The sequence below is a fragment of the Notothenia rossii genome, assembly GCF_949606895.1.
Source record: "Notothenia rossii genome assembly, chromosome: 8".
Classification (NCBI taxonomy): domain Eukaryota; kingdom Metazoa; phylum Chordata; class Actinopteri; order Perciformes; family Nototheniidae; genus Notothenia; species Notothenia rossii.
Window position 1 is genome coordinate 81,827,944 of NC_136906.1, and position 17,291 is coordinate 81,845,234.

General features: G+C 42.7%; 1 protein-coding gene across 1 annotated transcript; it reads left to right on the forward strand.

Annotated features, from left to right (window-relative positions):
* Positions 1-1,378: 1,378 nt before the first annotated feature.
* LOC307016978 (NLR family CARD domain-containing protein 3-like) lies at positions 1,379-9,136 on the forward strand. Its single transcript, XM_079646388.1, has 11 exons — positions 1,379-1,400; positions 2,457-2,558; positions 2,667-2,771; positions 2,895-2,999; positions 3,195-3,258; positions 3,546-3,774; positions 3,854-5,657; positions 5,744-5,917; positions 6,071-6,244; positions 7,951-7,997; positions 8,359-9,136. Exons 2-11 carry the CDS (start codon positions 2,515-2,517, stop codon positions 8,922-8,924), a joined length of 3,312 nt encoding a protein of 1,103 aa, XP_079502514.1. The 5' UTR covers positions 1,379-1,400; positions 2,457-2,514; the 3' UTR covers positions 8,925-9,136.
* Positions 9,137-17,291: the final 8,155 nt, after the last annotated feature.

The window sequence follows — 17,291 nt, forward strand, 5'->3', positions numbered from 1 at the left end:
GCGCCAGAATCAAGGTGAGACTATCCTTTAAAACTCTACGCACATTCGTTTCACCAAAATAAGTAAACGACTGTGTTTGAGTGAGTTAAGGCATTAGTTTGCTTCATTAAAGGATGTTAATGAAGAAGTGTTCTCCAGTACCTTTTGTCAGCTTTAAGGTATTATTAAGGTAGGGTTAATGTTGCTCTCAAAGTGCACCAGATTGATGCTTTTAATTTAAATATTTAAAAACAAATCTTCCCCAGGGGAGCATGCCCCGGACCCCCCTAAAGGAGGCGACGACCCCCCTAAAAGATGTTCGGTCCACCCCCCACTTGTAAAAAATAGCACTTTACCCCTGCACCCCCCCCAACAACTCCTGGGCTAAGCCCCGGATCTCCTACAATCCTAAATCCGCCAATGCTCCGGTCGTGTATTTTCAAATTCTAGCGATCATGAGCCGGTTTCTCAAACGTACATACCCTACCTTTAAGAAAATGGCATTTAAAAACCGTCATTAAAAAGAAAAGATAAGATAAGTTTGTTCCAGATATTTGGAGCATAATAACTGAACGCTGCTTCTCCATGTTTAGTTCTGACTGTGGGGACAGAAAGCTGACCAGTCCTTGAAGACCTGAGATAAAGTGATAAAGTAACTATTGAAACAAGATATCACAGTAAAAGGTTGGCATGTGTATGAACATGCATACTATTAATGGTAACGTAGGCCTACAAGTACATAGTACAGTCCTGGTTACTATTTGCGGGTTGCAGTATTTAGCCCTTGTATTATTGAATAGTGTGAATGCAAGATGTGGGGGAAACTTCTGTGTAGCAATGCAGTGGGAGTCACCGACTCATGAAGGAGTCACGGGATGAGGAGCTTTGACGTCAAACACTGATGGTTTATTTAGGAGCTTCGACCGGAGAATTCACATCACAAGTCCAAGAGCCAGAGGTTCTGACTTCACGGTAGAGTTGCCACGTCAACTCTGGAGCGCCTCTCACAAGACTCTGTATCCATGTACAGAATACAATGGGGAAGTCAAAGACAAAAAAAGAAGCAAAACCAACACAACAACAAAAGTAAAGCAGCCCTGTAGCAGCTGTGTGCGGTGACACTATGATAATGTCCATGAGGAGAGGGAGCACACTGGTCTTTATGTCATTAGACGCTCAGTTACCACCATCTAGTGGACAGTTAGTAGAACTACATCAACTCTCACAATGATTTTGATACCTGTAACACCGGTTTCCACGTGACTCTGAAGTGTTTTTAATCTCAGGAGTTATCAGGCTGTGACGGTGTCCTCGGATCAGATGCATGCAGACACAGGACGGCAGAGGAACACATGAGCAGAGTGTCCTCCACACATGAAGCTGCAGAGTGTCTGGAAGTGGACCTGAAGTGAGTTCAGCAGGTGAGAATCCTCCCAGATGAATCTGTTCCATCATCAGGATCACTCTGATCACATTGTGCTGTATTACTGTTTACCTGGACAGGTCACATGACTCTTGATGCTGATTCTTAATGTCTGTTTGAAGTAGTGTGTATCATTTCTCTCTTAAAGTTAAAGAGTTAAAGTAGAGTGATTTTAGAAAGATTCAGTCAGTGTTTCTTTAGTAGAAAGAGCAGCAGTTTGATTGTTTTCTTAGATCACACCATCAGTAAAGAATGCAGGACGTGTCTAAACCTGTCCGAGTTACGGTTCACGTAACTGAGGTGTTTTCATTTTTTAACTCTTAACACTCTGAAGTTAAGTGCATGGATGAAGTGTGAAGGGCTAAGAGACAGCCACCTTCAAACAGCACTTAATGTCTAAACCGGTCCGACAACTCAGTTTACGTAACTGTATATTTAAAGGTGGGGTAGGTCATTTTAGAGAAACCAGCTCGAGTGCGCTAGAATTTGAAAAAACACAACCGGAACAAATCTGCTACTTCCTTACAGAGCCCCTCCTCCAACACACACGAACGTGCACATGACCAATGAGGGCACGAGATAAGTTTGTGCACAGATGGAAAGCTGACAGGCAGGTAGGCCATCCAGTTACTTTAGCCGGCTCAGATGATTGGTCGTGCTTTTTACAGAACTACGGCTTCCACTGATGACATTTTTTTATGGATTTATTGTCAAAGCACTTCAGATATTCATTGCTATCGGGACGTTAAGAGCATTCCAAGGAATATAACAACAAGTGTATCTCGAGCCGGTTTCTCAAACTTACCTACCCCACCTTTAACTCTTAACACTCTGAAGTTAAGTGCATGGATGAAGTGTGAAGGGCTAAGAGACAGCCACCTTCAAACACTGACACTGACCTGGTTTCACTGGAGAGCTTTTAGCACAGGTCAGCTCTCAATAGGTTTACATTCAGGTCTGCTGTTATCAGTATTCAAATATTCTGACATCAACATCATTACCAGCAGCATTTAAGTGTGCAGTATTCAGTAATCAGTGTTTGTATTTCTATCAGGATCAAACATTGGAAACCTGGACCTGGACCCAGCTGTGTGTCTAAGAGTGACTTCTCTATGGATCCTATTGAGTTGAAAGATGGACACCACTCTGATCCAAAGTAACACATTATCGAAATTGTTGTTATTCGTATTAAAAAATTAGAGATCAGCATTTTAACAGAATATCAGTGTACCTTTGCATTAATCAGAGTTTGTGATTCTATTAGGATCCAACATGAGGAAACTGGACCCAGCTGTGTGTCCATGAAGAGTGACTGGTCTATGGGCAAACCTATATATTTTAAAGATGAAAAGCATTCTGAATTTTCATGGTAAGCATTTAAACTAGACGTTCTCCCTTGTTGTGATCAGTATCAAGACGTTAAAAAAACCAAACAAATGTTGGCAGAACTTTAGTATACACTTGTATTGATCAGTGTTTGTGTTTCTATCAGGATCGAACATGAGCAACCTGGACCCAGCTGTGTGTCCATGAAGAGTGACTGGTCTATGGACAAACCTATTGATTTTAGAGATGGAAAGCACGCTGTTAGTCTGAGGTAAGAATTCAACTGGAAGTTATTTTTGTTTGCGATTCAAATCTTTTGAAGTATAACATTATTCTCAGCAGCGTTTTATCTCCATCATATTCATCAGTGTTTGTGGTTCTATCAGGAATCGTATGTCCTGTTTGAAGAAGGATCCACTAACAGCACATGTAACTCTGTATATGTTGAACATCATTATCTTCACAGAGTTCCTCGACAGAGATCAGAGGTTCCCATTAATCAGTCTGTCCAGCTGGACTCCGTATTCATGGTGCGTAAAAGTATAAACACAACACAACTTGCTATCTACAGTACACACTAAATTCATTAACTAATAATATAGAAAACATCAACTGGTTGCCTTTTTGTTTACTTCCAAGCATATTCCTGGTGCTCAAACATTTTCAACAATTTCCAAAAGAAGAATCACACTCAGTAGTGGAGCAGCATTGTGATCCAGAGTCCAGGCTGCAGTCTGCAGATAGTCAGGCTTTCTGTCTCACACATGATCTGATGTTGACTTCTACCAGTTCAACTCTACAACCTATTCTGTTCCAGCTGCTCCAGGAAAACATCGTCAGATTTGTGGAGGACGAGCTGAAGAAGATCCAGAGAGTCCTGAGTTCAGATTACCCAGAAGGCTTAGAGAGTCAGAGGGAGGATGAAGAGGTGTTGGACAGTGAGGATGAAGAGCAGAGGAGGAGCAGCAGAGAGGCATTTCTGAACATCTCTCTGCACTTCCTGAGGAGCATGAAGCAGGAGGAGCTGGCTGACCGGCTGCAGAGCAGTAAGAGGGTTTAACACATTAAACATGGAATTGGGAAAACATCCTCTCTTTAATTTAATCTATGATTTACTCTTTCCAGGAACCATTGCTGCAGCTTGTCAGCGTGAACTCAAATCCACCCTGAAGGAGAGGTTCCAGTGTGTGTTTGAGGGCATTGCTAAAGCAGGAAACCCAACCCTTCTGAACCAGATCTACACAGAGCTCTACATCACAGAGGGGGGGTCTGCAGAGGTCAATGATGAACATGAGGTCAGACAGATTGAAAGATCATCCAGGAAACCACACAGACCAGAAACAACCATCAGACAAGAAGAACTCTTTAAAGCCTCACCTGGAAGAGATGCACCAATCAGAGCAGTGCTGACAAAGGGCGTGGCTGGCATTGGGAAAACAGTCTTAACACAGAAGTTCACTCTGGACTGGGCTGAAGGCAAAGCCAACCAGGACATCCTGTTCATATTTCCATTCACCTTCAGAGAGCTGAATGTGGTGAGAGAGAACAAGTACAGCTTGGTGGAACTTGTTCATCACTTCTTCTCTGAAACCAGAGACGCAGGAATCTGCAGGTTTGATCAGTTCCCGGTTGTGTTCATCTTTGACGGTCTGGATGAGAGTCGACTTCCTCTGGACTTCCTCAACACTGAGATCCTGACTGATGTTACAGAGTCCACCTCAGTGGATGTGCTGCTGACAAACCTCATCAGGGGGAAGCTGCTTCCCTCTGCTCGCCTCTGGATAACCACACGACCTGCAGCAGCCAATCAGATCCCTCCTGAGTGTGTGGACATGGTGACAGAGGTCCGAGGGTTCACTGACCCACAGAAGGAGGAGTACTTCAGGAAGAGATTCAGAGATCAGGAGCAGGCCGGCACCATCATCTCCCACATCAAGACCTCACGAAGCCTCCACATCATGTGCCACATCCCAGTCTTCTGCTGGATCTCTGCTTCAGTTCTGGAGGAGGTGTTGAAAACCAGAGAAGGGGGAGAGCTGCCCAAGACCCTGACTGAGATGTACATCCACTTCCTGGTGGTTCAGTCCAAAGTGAAGAACATCAAGTATGATGGAGGAGCTGAGACAGATCCTCACTGGAGTCCAGAGAGCAGGAAGATGATGGAGTCTCTGGGGAAACTGGCTTTTGAGCAGCTGCAGAAAGGCAACCTGATCTTCTATGAGTCCGACCTGACAGAGTGTGGCATCGATATCAGAGCAGCCTCAGTGTACTCAGGAGTGTTCACACAGGTCTTTAGAGAGGAGAGAGGACTGTACCAGAGGGACAAGGTGTTCTGCTTCGTCCATCTGAGCGTTCAGGAGTTTCTGGCTGCTCTTCATGTCCATCTGACCTTCATCACCTCTGGAGTCAACCTGCTGTCAGAAAAACCAACAACCTCCTGGCTGCCTAAAGTCTTCAGACCCAAACCTAAACTAACACATCTCTACCAGAGTGCTGTGGACCAGGCCTTACGGAGTCCAAACGGACACCTGGACTTGTTCCTCCGCTTCCTCCTGGGTCTTTCACTGCAGACCAATCAGAAACTCCTACGAGGTTTGCTGACACCACATATAGGAAGTTTGTCCAACCGGGAAACAGTGCAGTACATCAAGAAGAAGATGGATGAGGATCTGTCTCCGGAGAGAAGCATCAACCTGTTCCACTGTCTGAATGAACTGAATGATCGTTCTCTAGTGGAGCAGATCCAACAGTACCTGAGTTCAGGAAGTCTCTCCACAGATAATCTGTCTCCTGCTCTGTGGTCAGCTCTGCTCTTCATCTTACTGTCATCAGGAGAAGATCTGGACGTGTTTGACCTGAAGAGATACTCTGCTTCAGAGGAGGCTCTTCTGAGGCTGCTGCCAGTGGTCAAAGCCTCCAGGAAAGCTCTGTGAGTGGAGATAAAACTACTTTAACTAGGAACAGTTTGAGACATGAGAATATAACTCTTTGTGTTCACTGCTGATCTTTCCCCAGACTGAGTGGCTGTAAGCTGTCAGAGAGAAGCTGTGCAGCTCTGTCCTCAGTCCTCAGCTCCCAGTCCTCTAGTCTGAGAGAGCTGGACCTGAGTAACAACGACCTGCAGGATTCAGGAGTGAAGCTGCTGTCAGCTGGACTGGAGAGTCCACACTGTGAACTGGAGACTCTCAGGTCAGAGTTCAGCTTTTTATTTTCAAGCAATTTAACTTTTGATTATTTGTATACAGCTTTGGTTCATGCTAATGATGATGGTCAACCCGCTTATGATTTTCCCGCTGACGTGACTTTGAAGAACACTGAGTTTACTGTATTCCCTGGTTCCAGTCTGTCAGGCTGTCTGGTCTCAGAGGAAGGCTGTGTTTCTCTGGCTTCAGCTCTGAGCTCCAACCCCTCCCATCTGAGAGAGCTGGACCTGAGCTACAATCATCCAGGAGCCTCAGGAGAGAAGCTGCTGTCTGCTGGACTGGAGGGTCCTCTCTGGAGACTGGAGACTCTCAGGTATGGACACACTGACTGCAGGTTCCTCATATCTTTGAGGGAGTTAGCCTGATTTAGGAAACAAATTCATCTGTAAGAGTCGGTGAGGGCTGATAATTTATTCCGGGAAATGACTCTGACCTACTAATTGACCTAACCGAAGATATTGAGTCTCTGTCAGTTTACTGCTTGGCTCAGATCCACCAACGTCAGCAAGATCTCACCTCTATTAACTCCTGAAGAACCAGGTTCAATTAACTGCTGTTTCAATTCAGACAACTCTCTAAATCTGTTTAAGTGATCCCGAAGGATTTTGATATCAGTAATGAGGTGTGGCCCTACCTAAGAGTGAGTGTGGCAGGGTACAACCCTAATCTTCGGAGGGCCTTTCCTCACAGGTTGCAGGGTACTAACTTTCAACAAACATCAATTCATTCCACTCATTTACAAAGAAAATTCACTCAGCTTTCAATCAAGAGACATTTACCAAGTTTGAGAGAACCTTACCGAGAGCTATTAACCCAACTCTGAGGGACAGAGCTTTTACCGGGAGAGAGTATACCAGGGGAACCCCCCCCTCTCTCTCCCTCTCTCTCTCCCTCTCTCTCTCTCTCTCTCTCTCTCTCTCTCTCTTGCTTGCTCCCTCTCCCCCTCTCAGCCAGTGTCTTTATGCTCAACAACAGGATATCAAAACCTAAGACACCTCCTCCACACCCATATTTGTGGAAACTGGGCATGGCCTCTGATGTACAGGACTGGACATGACCAGACAGATTCTATTGGCTATGGCATGAGACACACCTTCCCATGTTTGTGTAAAAAAGGACATGACCAGACATATTCTATTGGCTATGACATAACCACCTATTTGGGGCCTCAGTGTGTTTCTCCTTAAGTCAGGAGCCCCCCTCCCTGTGTACTGCTGTGAGAGGAGAGGGAAGAAACGGCCTACTCCCTTATCAGCGACACTCATAAACCATTACAGGCCTTACACTCAATTTAACAAACCACTAAACTTTTGTTTATACTGTAAATATAGAAAAACCTAAAATAGGAAGCATTTTCATTGTGGGTTATACAAGAATATAATTGATTATATTTGATTATAACTAACTCTCGTTTTAAGTATTCAACATACTATGAAGATCTCAACACCCTCTTTTAAAAACGTAAAGTTATCAAAACAGCAACAACTAAAATTGTAAGCATACATACATATTCAAAAACCATCAAGAAGCATTCTCATTATGGGTTTATACAAGAATATGATTGATCATATTTGATTTATATTTAACTTTCGTTTTAAGTATTCACTTGATACTATGATCTCAACAGATCCCTTCAAATTGTATTACATGGAAACAACCATTCAGGGTTAGGAGATCCGACTCTGAGCAGGTTCAGTCTACGCTGCTGAGGGGGGTTGTGTACCTGACGGTGGCAGTGACAATCGACCTTGGTGCTATAAAGACATTGTATGTTCAGTTGTTAACGAGGAATTGCACTTTTTATTATATTGTTTTTATTTATTATTTTAAATGAATACATTGTTTGCATAATGAAGCACTTTAATTGAAGTCGATGTATATTTGTTAAATACGTAAACGTGTTTTTGCAAAAGTCAAAACTAAAGGTCTTCTTCTACAGACTGAGCTCTGCTTCAGGCTGAACAGCAGCTAGGACTCCTGTTGGATAGAAAATCATCCTGACTGTGTTTCTCCCTCCAGGCTGGACCATGGTGGAGAGCAGAGGTTGAAACCAGGTGTGAGGAAGTGTAAGTGTGGATCAGTCAGCTTCTCTCTAGAGACACAGATGATGGAGGTGGTATTTATTCATTACATCACATGACATGTTACTTGTTAGACGCTTTTATCCAAAGCGAATTCCATACTCAACACTGTGGGCAATCCCCACAGGAGCAATTTGGGGTGAAGTGTCTCAGGGACACAACGACATGCTGACTGCAGTGGGGTTTGAACCTGTGACCCCCTGATCCCAACACCAACACACTAACCCATTGCGCCACACGCCATTAGAACATGACTGATCTTGAAGCTTTATAGAAAGGACCACTAACAGAGAGTAGAGCCTTCAGGTGGGTCTGATGATAAACTGCTGTCTGCGTCTCTCATCAGATTCCTGTGAACTCACCCTGGACTCAAACACAGTGAGCAGATACCTCAAAGTGTCTGAGGACAACAGGACGGTGAGATCTGTGTGGGAGCAGCCATATCCTGATCATCCAGAGAGGTTTGGCTGTCCTCAGCTGATGTGTAGAGAAGCTCTGACTGGTCTCTGTTACTGGGAGGTCGAGTGGAGCGGAAGGGTTCATATATCAGTGACTTACAGAGGAATCAGGAGGAGAGGAGGAGACAGTGAGGACTGTGAGTTTGGAGGGAATTATCAGTCCTGGAGTCTGAGCTGCTCTCGTGGAGGTTACTATGTCCGGCACAATAACAGAGAAACACGCATCTCCTCCTCCTCCTCTTCCTCCTCCTCCTCCTCCTCCTCTTCCTCCTCCTCCTCCTCTGGTAGAGTAGCAGTGTATCTGGATCACCCTGCTGGCTCTCTCTCCTTCTACAGAGTCTCCTCTGACAGACTGATCCACCTCCACACCTTCAGAACCACATTCACTGAACCTCTCTACGCTGGGTTTGGGGTCTGGTTGGATGACTCCTCGGTGTCTCTGTGTCCTCTGTAGGAGGAGACCACTTCCTGTCCTGGGGTGTAAACGTTGGTGTTTTAAATCGAGGCTTCACTATAGTTAACATTTGGCTCAGTGTTTGTGCCTTTTTAGTCAAGAGTGTGTAAATAACAAAGTTTGCTTCGAGCAACATGTACCTGCTAATGTGTTTGCCGATTGTAACTGAATTTAATAAAGGTTTGCAGAAAAGATTGCATTAATATGAAAAATGTGATCTTTGTATTCTTGAACTTCATGGAGTTAACTTTTTGATATAAGAATGCAGACTATTGGCCCAACAGTGCCTCACACGGGGAACCAACCTGATTTGGTTACAGCAGCTAAAAAAGGCCTTCAAATGGCTCTCAGCTGTAAATACCCAAATAGCTAATATTTACATTGCTCAATGTGAATTAACTTCCATGAAATCATGTCATGGGGGACCACCCTTTGAGAAAGGAAAATGTTTGATAATAATTATTAATAATAATCAATAATAATAATAATACATATTTCATAATTTCATAAATAATGAAATCATTCACTCCAACCCACAGTTATCATTTGAAGAGCAAGTAAAGGCTGAAATATATAGCATCTCATTTCTCAAAAATACTACGTGAGCTGATCCCCGCTGGAGGAGCTTAACGCTATAAACAAACTGCATGGCTTTTCCTTTATTTCGTGCTTTTACCACCAAACTCATTTCTATGCTTGATGCGCACCGAGACTTTTTCACTTCAGTCCTGAATCAAGACCTCGTTGAGAATCCCTAAAAACAAAATAGATGATATGCCTGAGTTTTGCAGTTTATTTTTGTATCCATTAAAAAATGGTCCTGAACTTCCAGTCAGGTGCAGCGTCTCTAAACATGGATAAAGAGAGGGGTGCAAAGTGAGGGTCCCCTGGGTGGGCTTCTTTGTGACCAAAACAATGAGAGCATTTGTAAAATAATTGGGTATATAAGATTGATTCATATCATGTGAGGAATCTAATCCTGGACATTTATATCTGGTCATTGATGCAAACATCAGGTTCTAACTACGTGTGGTGTGACAGCCAGTCGAGGTTACGTCTGCGTCAAGAAGCAGTAATTATTCATATCAGCTGCAAGGGACATCTCTGAAGAGGCCAGAAAACACCAATGAGTTCAGGTCTGACTCACGAGATGTGATACCACTTAGTTTGATGGAAATACAGATTTGATGACGGGAGCCTGGAGACTGAGAGGATTATTAGCTTTTCCTGAAGTGGAATTAACAAAAGGACACTATCGGTTCAGGGTTGGAACATAACCTGAACGTAATATTGTGGAAGAAAGGAGCAGGAGCCTCCAGCAGACCCCCCAGACGGTTCCCTCGTCCCTCCCGGCCATCAGAGTCGAACCCGCAGTTCGGAGGAACCGACCGCCAGATCACCGGCACGAGGCCGGGCCGGCAGAGGCCCTCCGATGGCGGGTCATGTTTGCCATTTGATCTGTGACATCCATAAAAAAGGGGTGAAAATGAAAAAATGTATCCCAAAATAGTGCCTCATAATGCGGGTAGAGTCCCCTGCCAACTCCCCTTGCATTCCTCCAGACTCAGAAAAAGTCTAAGTCAACTTTTTGGAGAACCATAGAAAATGGCTGAAAATGAAAAAATGTATCCCAAAATAGTGCCTCATAAGGCAGGTAGAGTCCCATCAAACTCCCCTTGCATTCCTCCAGAGGTCATTTAAAAAACTTAAAGTTTGTTAAGAACCATGCTGGGGGGTCTCCGAGGCAACAAATGTGTCCGGGAAACTCAAAGTTTGCAACCATGACAGAGTGTGTTTGCTCCACAAGTGGTATTCAAGCCAGAATGCAGTTGGGGTGTATGTACAAAAATAATGTGTCCGAAAAGGCTTCTCTTAATGCGGATACAGTTTCCTGAAAGCTCGCCTTGAATTCCTCCACTCTCACAAAGTAACACTTTACTTTTTGGAGAACCGTACAAAACGGCTAAAAGTGTTAAAATGTATCCGAAAATAGTGCCTCATGAGGCGGATAGAGTCCCCTGGCAACTCCCCTTGCCTTCCTCCGGAGCCCAGTTCAAAAACTTAAAGTTTGGTAAGAACCATGCTTGGGGGTCTCCGGGCAACAAAATGTATCCGAGCCAGAGTGCACATACAGCGGATGAATTCCTCCATGAAGTTACACAGCCGTTTTTTTTCTGAGTCCTCTCAAAAACCGGGTTTCCGATTTCGTGCAGGCAGTAGCTTGAAAAACATGAACGGTTTTTTCGGACGGAGAAGGGGAAGTTTGGATTCCCCTCTCCGTTGTAAATTGCAACGGGGGGGTGGAAAAGTGTTCGGGGCTTCGGCCCGTAGCGCCGAAGGGTTGAGCATCTCGGAGCCCCTTCTCCGTTGGAATTTTTCAAAACTTCATTTTTGATTATTTTAACATATAATTGACAATTTTCTTTCATTGTTTTTTCTTTCCACGGGTGGGGGCCTATGGCAGGCCGCCTATGAGCTCCCAAATTCGGCCCGGATCCTCCGGGATTTGTGGGATAAGCTCCATAAACTGACAAAGTCATCCAAATATGTCACTTTTATAGCCCAAAGATATATAATGCAAATACATTAAAATAGTAAAAGGTACAATTGTGCTCTGCATTACCCGGAATTAGATTTATATAGCCCCAAAGAAATGATTAAAAATCATTTTCGTGGGGAAAAGTCTTAAAACGCCTGATTAAAGCATATGCAGGACCCCAGTGAGCTCCAGACTGTGTGCATTGTGTCGGGGGGCCTGGTTAATGATGGCACCCATCATTTAAACGCAAAGGCCACGATTAAAAGTCACTTTTAGGGGGAAAACGCCGGCTCTGTCCAATTCGTTAACAAACTGATAGGCAAATGGACAAAAGGGGGAAAACGGCCGAGTCGCTGCTCCAGGCTGTGTGCATTGTATTAGGGAACCCTATGAAGGGTGTTCATGAGTGTATACATGTTTTAAATAGTAGGATACCTCCAGGGCGCATCACCACATTTTACAAGCCAGGGAAGGTGCATGGATCCTGGGTAAACATTGATTAAGTGTTTTTAAATGTGTGGAACAGTGTTTTGTCACTTTCAAAACTCTCCTGTCATTGACCGGAGAAATTGGGTCGATGTTGTATTCAATCTGGCCATTAATATTCCAGTGAGACGAAGTACGTACATTGACCGGAGTGCTCCCATGTTAATTTTGTCCAAAAACCGGAGCATTCCCTAGCCCTAACCCTCACACCAGATACTGACTGGTTTTCAGACCCCCCCAGACCCCCCCAATAAAGCAAAACTGCACGTTTCAGAGTGGCCTTTTATTGTGGCCAGCCTAAGGCACACCTATGCAATAATCATGCTGTCTAATCAGCATCTTGATATGCCACACCTGTGAGGTGGGATGGATTATCTCGGCAAAGGAGAAGTGCTCACTATCACACATTAGAAAAACTATCTATCACAGATTTGTTCAGATTTGTGAACAATATTTGAGAGAAATGGTTATTTTGTGTATTTAGAAAATGTTTCAGATCTTTGAGTTCATCTCATGAAAAATGGGAGCAAAAACAAAAGTGTTACGTTTATATTTTTGTTCAGTGTAGATTCAGTCAGTACTCTGACACTAAAATATGTCAACAAGACATATATCGATATGTGTGTATACCTCCAGCATTAAACATATTCTACAAATGTCTTATTCTATCTACATACATCTTATAAGAGTATAATAAATATGTATAATATCAGTTAAAATAAGTCCTTCAACATACAGTTGTTAACATTGCTGGAAAGTTGTTTGTCAAGTTCCAAAACAAACCATGCAATATAGACGTTAAGTACTTTGTCAGGCTTAATATAGATACCCCCAAAGCTTTTTTCTTATTTCAAAGAAGACCTTCACCTAAAGTATTCTTTAATGTTTAAATAAAGCCTTATTAGTTTGTCTGTTTTGCACATCCTCCTATCAGGCACTAAACTATTTTATTGTAGAGATCACTTACAGTATCTTCTTGATATTTTCTATTCTATATTTATATCATTGACCTTCTACTTTCCCACTATTTTGTATGTACTCTTAATATTTAAATGTTTTCATAAAATATAACACTTTCAAAAGTGCTTTACAAAAATAAAAGACATTAAGAAAAAGGCATTTTAAAACAGTCATTAAAAAGCAACACAATCTACCTGCATTGCATTACTCTAAATGTGTAATAACGTGCTTTAACCAGTAGGTGGTTTGGGTTCAAAAGCTGTCAAGTTTACAGTGTTAACAAAATAAAATATACTGCTGTTTCTGGTTTAGTTTACGACGGATATATTTAGTTATTGTTTTGATATTTGTAACACAAAGCGATGGAAAAAACCCACAGCAACACAGAAAAGATGGTCTTAACATGACCCAGCGGTCTAGAAGTTCATAAAAAACAATAATATCAAAACAAATCATTACTACTAACTTTATTGTGAAATTAAAACAGAACGGTAAAAGAATAGTTTCCGGTCTACTCTGAGCCCGATCTCTGTAGATAAATAAAGAACTACGACAGATGTGTAATATATTTAATGCAGCCGAACCATTTATTACAATGCATTCATGTGATGACTTTCAAAGAGTAAAGCAAGCACTGCTGAATAAAGTATGATTGTATCTTTTACGAAACGTTTTTTTCATATGGAATCCAGTTGGAGGTCAACCAACCACAGAGCTTGAGGCAAAACAGAACAATAGCTGAGGATTCTGGGTAGTGTAGTGTCTTCGGCCATCCTAACCTGGACAAATATGTGTTTCTCCGAATCGAAGGGGAAAAATACCAAAGCATTGTACACAATTCAAACCGATCAATGTTGTGTAATCAACAAGGATGATCTGGTGTTTTTTAGTCGATGAGTAGTGCATATATCACAAATCAATCGACAGTAAGGGGAATACTTACTTCCTGGTGTAAAATCCTGCATTATCCAATGGGAATGGATGCTCACATTATACTCCGTAATACAATAAAGGGGACATGATCAAATCGGAATATAATGTTCTTTTAAAAAATGTTAACTAAAGGGAACAATCTATTCGACAGAGCTGAAGCTCTGGCCTTCCTTAAAAACTAACTAATTTAATAAAAATCACAGTTGTATTTCACACAATGCACTGATTTTTGAGAACAAAAATGTGTAACTAATTCACCATAATACATTCTGATGAAAAAAAACAAATTATTATGAATACAAATAAAATAAAAGAAGCCTCCCGTGAGTTACTACAAGCTATAAAGTAGGTTTTAAAAAGGTTTTATAAAATAAAAGCTCACTGCTGGACGTTATAGAAATGCATGTGTGCACCACGACAAAGCAGCCTCATTCACTTTACATTGGCGTTGTTTGCGTGGAGCAGACACGTACATGTAGCAAAGTTCGTGACTCCACCACGCACTGCGGTGTTAAGGAGTCGTGGTGGAGTCACATATTCTGGTGAGACCAGGTTGCTTTTGCATCAGTCTCTGGAAGCCAACATTTCTTTCTTTTTTTTTTAAACATAACCATAGAGGTTTTTTGTTTTTCATTCCAATTACAAGTTGGCATGAAACAATATAAGGAAAATACATAGGAAGTCTTTATCTTTCTGTTACGATTGGACCACAGCCATGGAAACAATGTGATCCACACTGCTGCTTCATCACGTCAGGACCAGAACAGATTGTTTATGCATTAATCTGTGAGCTAGCACCATCTAGTGGACAGTTAGTAGAACTACATCACTTCTCACAATATTTCTGATACTTGTTACACCGGTTTCCACGTGACTCTGAAGTGTTTTTAATCTCTGGATTTATGAGGGTGTGACGGTGTCATTGTCCGAAGTATGTGTTTGAGTCTGGGTTTAAAAAGTTACCTTTGTGTTATATTGTGATCATTTACTTTGTGAGGAGAAAGAAACAAATACATTTTGCATCATTCTCTGGAAGCCAACATTTCTCTTTTTTAAAAAGATAACCAAAGAGGGTTTTTTTGTTTTTCATTACAATTACAAGTCGGCATGAAACAATAGAAGGAAAATACACAGCATCTCTTTTTTTAAAACTTTTTGTTTACGATTGGACCACAGCCATGGTACCAACGTGATCCACACTGCTGCTTCATCACATGTCAGGGCAGATTGTTAAAGCATTATACTGTGAGCTAGCACCATCTAGTGGACAGTTAGTAGAACTACATCACCTCTCACACTGTTTATGATACTTGTTACACCGGTTTCCACGTGACTCTGAAGTGTTTTTAATCTCAGGAGTTATGAGGGTGTGACGGTGTCCTCGGATCAGATGCATGCAGACACAGGACGGCAGAGGAACACATGAGCAGAGTGTCCTCCACACATGAAGCTGCAGAGTGTCTGGAAGTGGACCTGAAGTGAGTTCAGCAGGTGAGAATCCTCCCAGACGAATCTGTTCCATCATCAGGATCACTCTGATCACATTGTGCTGTGTCACTGTTTACCTGGACAGGTCACATGACTCTTGATGCTGATTCTTAATATCTGTTTGAAGTAGTACAGTGTGTATAATGTCTCTCTTAAAGTCAAAGAGTTAAAGTAGAGTGATTTTAGAAAGCTTCAGTCAGTGTTTCTTTCGTAGAAAGAGCAGCAGTTTGATTGTTTTCTTAGATCAAATCATAAGTAAAGAATGCAGGACGTGTCTAAACCGGTCCGACAACTTGGTTCACGTAACTGAGGTGTTTTTATTTTGTGACTCTTAACACTCTGGAGTTGAGTGCATGGATGAAGTATAAAGGTCTAAGAGACAGCCACCTTCAAACACGGACTCTGACCTGGTTTCACTGAAAGTCCTTTAGCACAGGTCAGCTCTCAACTGTCCCACAGGCTTCAAAATCCTTCCACTATGGACCAGAGCCAGCAGGTGGGTTAGGGCCCCTCAGCCATCAGGAGCCCCCAAAAGAAGACAACATGTCACCTACCTTGTGTCTCTCTTCAACTTGTGTCATTATTTAAACATCTAAAGATACATCACCCATTTTTGAGAATTAGGACAAAAGATCATTTCCCCATTTTTTTCACTTTCTACTCTTCAAATATGATGGGAAAATGTTCACTGTGACTTTTTACCTGGACTCTATGATAATGTCCATGAGGAGAGGGAGCACACTGATCTTTATGTCATTAGACGCTCAGTTACCACCATCTAGTGGACAGTTAGTAGAACTACATCACCTCTCACACGGTTTATGATACTTGTTACACCGGTTTCCACGTGACTCTGAAGTGTTTTTAATCTCAAGAGTTATCAGGGTGTGACGGTGTCCTCGGATCAGATGCAGGCAGACACAGGACGGCAGAGGAACACATGAGCAGAGTGTCCTCCACACATGAAGCTGCAGAGTGTCTGGAAGTGGACCTGAAGTGAGTTCAGCAGGTGAGAATCCTCCCAGACGAATCTGTTCCATCATCAGGATCACTCTGATCACAATGTGCTGTGTCACTGTTTACCTGGACAGGTCACATGACTCTTGAAGCTGATTCTTAATGTCTGTTTGAAGTAGTGTGTATCATTTCTCTCTTAAAGTCAAAGAGTTAAAGTAGAGTGATTTTAGAAAGATTCAGTCAGTGTTTCTTTAGTAGAAAGAGCAGCAGTTTGATTTTTATCTTAGATCACATCATCAGTAAAGAATGCAGGACGTGTCTAAACCGGTCCGAGTTACGGTTCACGTAACTGAGGTGTTTTTATACTTAAAAGTGGGGTAGGTAATTTTGGAGAAACCAGCTCGAGTGCGCTAGAATTTGAAAATACACGGCCATATAAAATCTGCCACTTCCTTACAGAGCCCCTCTTCCAACACACACGAATGCGCAAAGGTTCTTATGTCTGATTGGCTGGGCGGATTGCAAACCACATCCCGTAAAACTCCCAAAAAGTTTTGTGACGCCGCCATTTTATTATCCTCGCATTATTAGCATTAGCCCAGCGCACAAACGCAGAGAGACTAACTTATGGCAACACAAAATAAAACATGGGAGCGGTGGAGATGAGGAGGTGTCAGCGTTCTGGCGATTTACTCAGAAGGCTCCAGCAGCTTCGACTGAAGCCTTCCACAACTCCGGGGACTTCCGGCCGGGGACTCCGGGTGGCAGTATACGCCGTGAAGTTGTTTGCAGCCTGCCAGTAAACCCAAAGCAGAAGAAGAAGAAGAAGAAGTGACGTCATCGGCTCATTTGACTAATCCTCCCTCAGGGACTTATTCCAGTGTGAACGCGATCTGTACTTAGTTCATCAGAACTAAAGAGTTCTGATGAACTATAGTGGGAAAAGTACTGCGGTGTGAACGCGCCTATTGCTATCGGGATGTTAAGAGCATTCCATGGAATAT

Coding starts and splice junctions, on each gene's coding strand:
- LOC307016978 (XM_079646388.1), top strand. CDS start 2,515: ATGGATCCTATTGAGTTGAAAGATGGACACCACTCTGATCCAAA. Junction 3,000..3,194: donor AAGCACGCTGTTAGTCTGAG/GTAAGAATTCAA, acceptor TTATCTTCACAG/AGTTCCTCGACAGAGATCAG. Junction 5,658..5,743: donor AAAGCCTCCAGGAAAGCTCT/GTGAGTGGAGAT, acceptor ATCTTTCCCCAG/ACTGAGTGGCTGTAAGCTGT.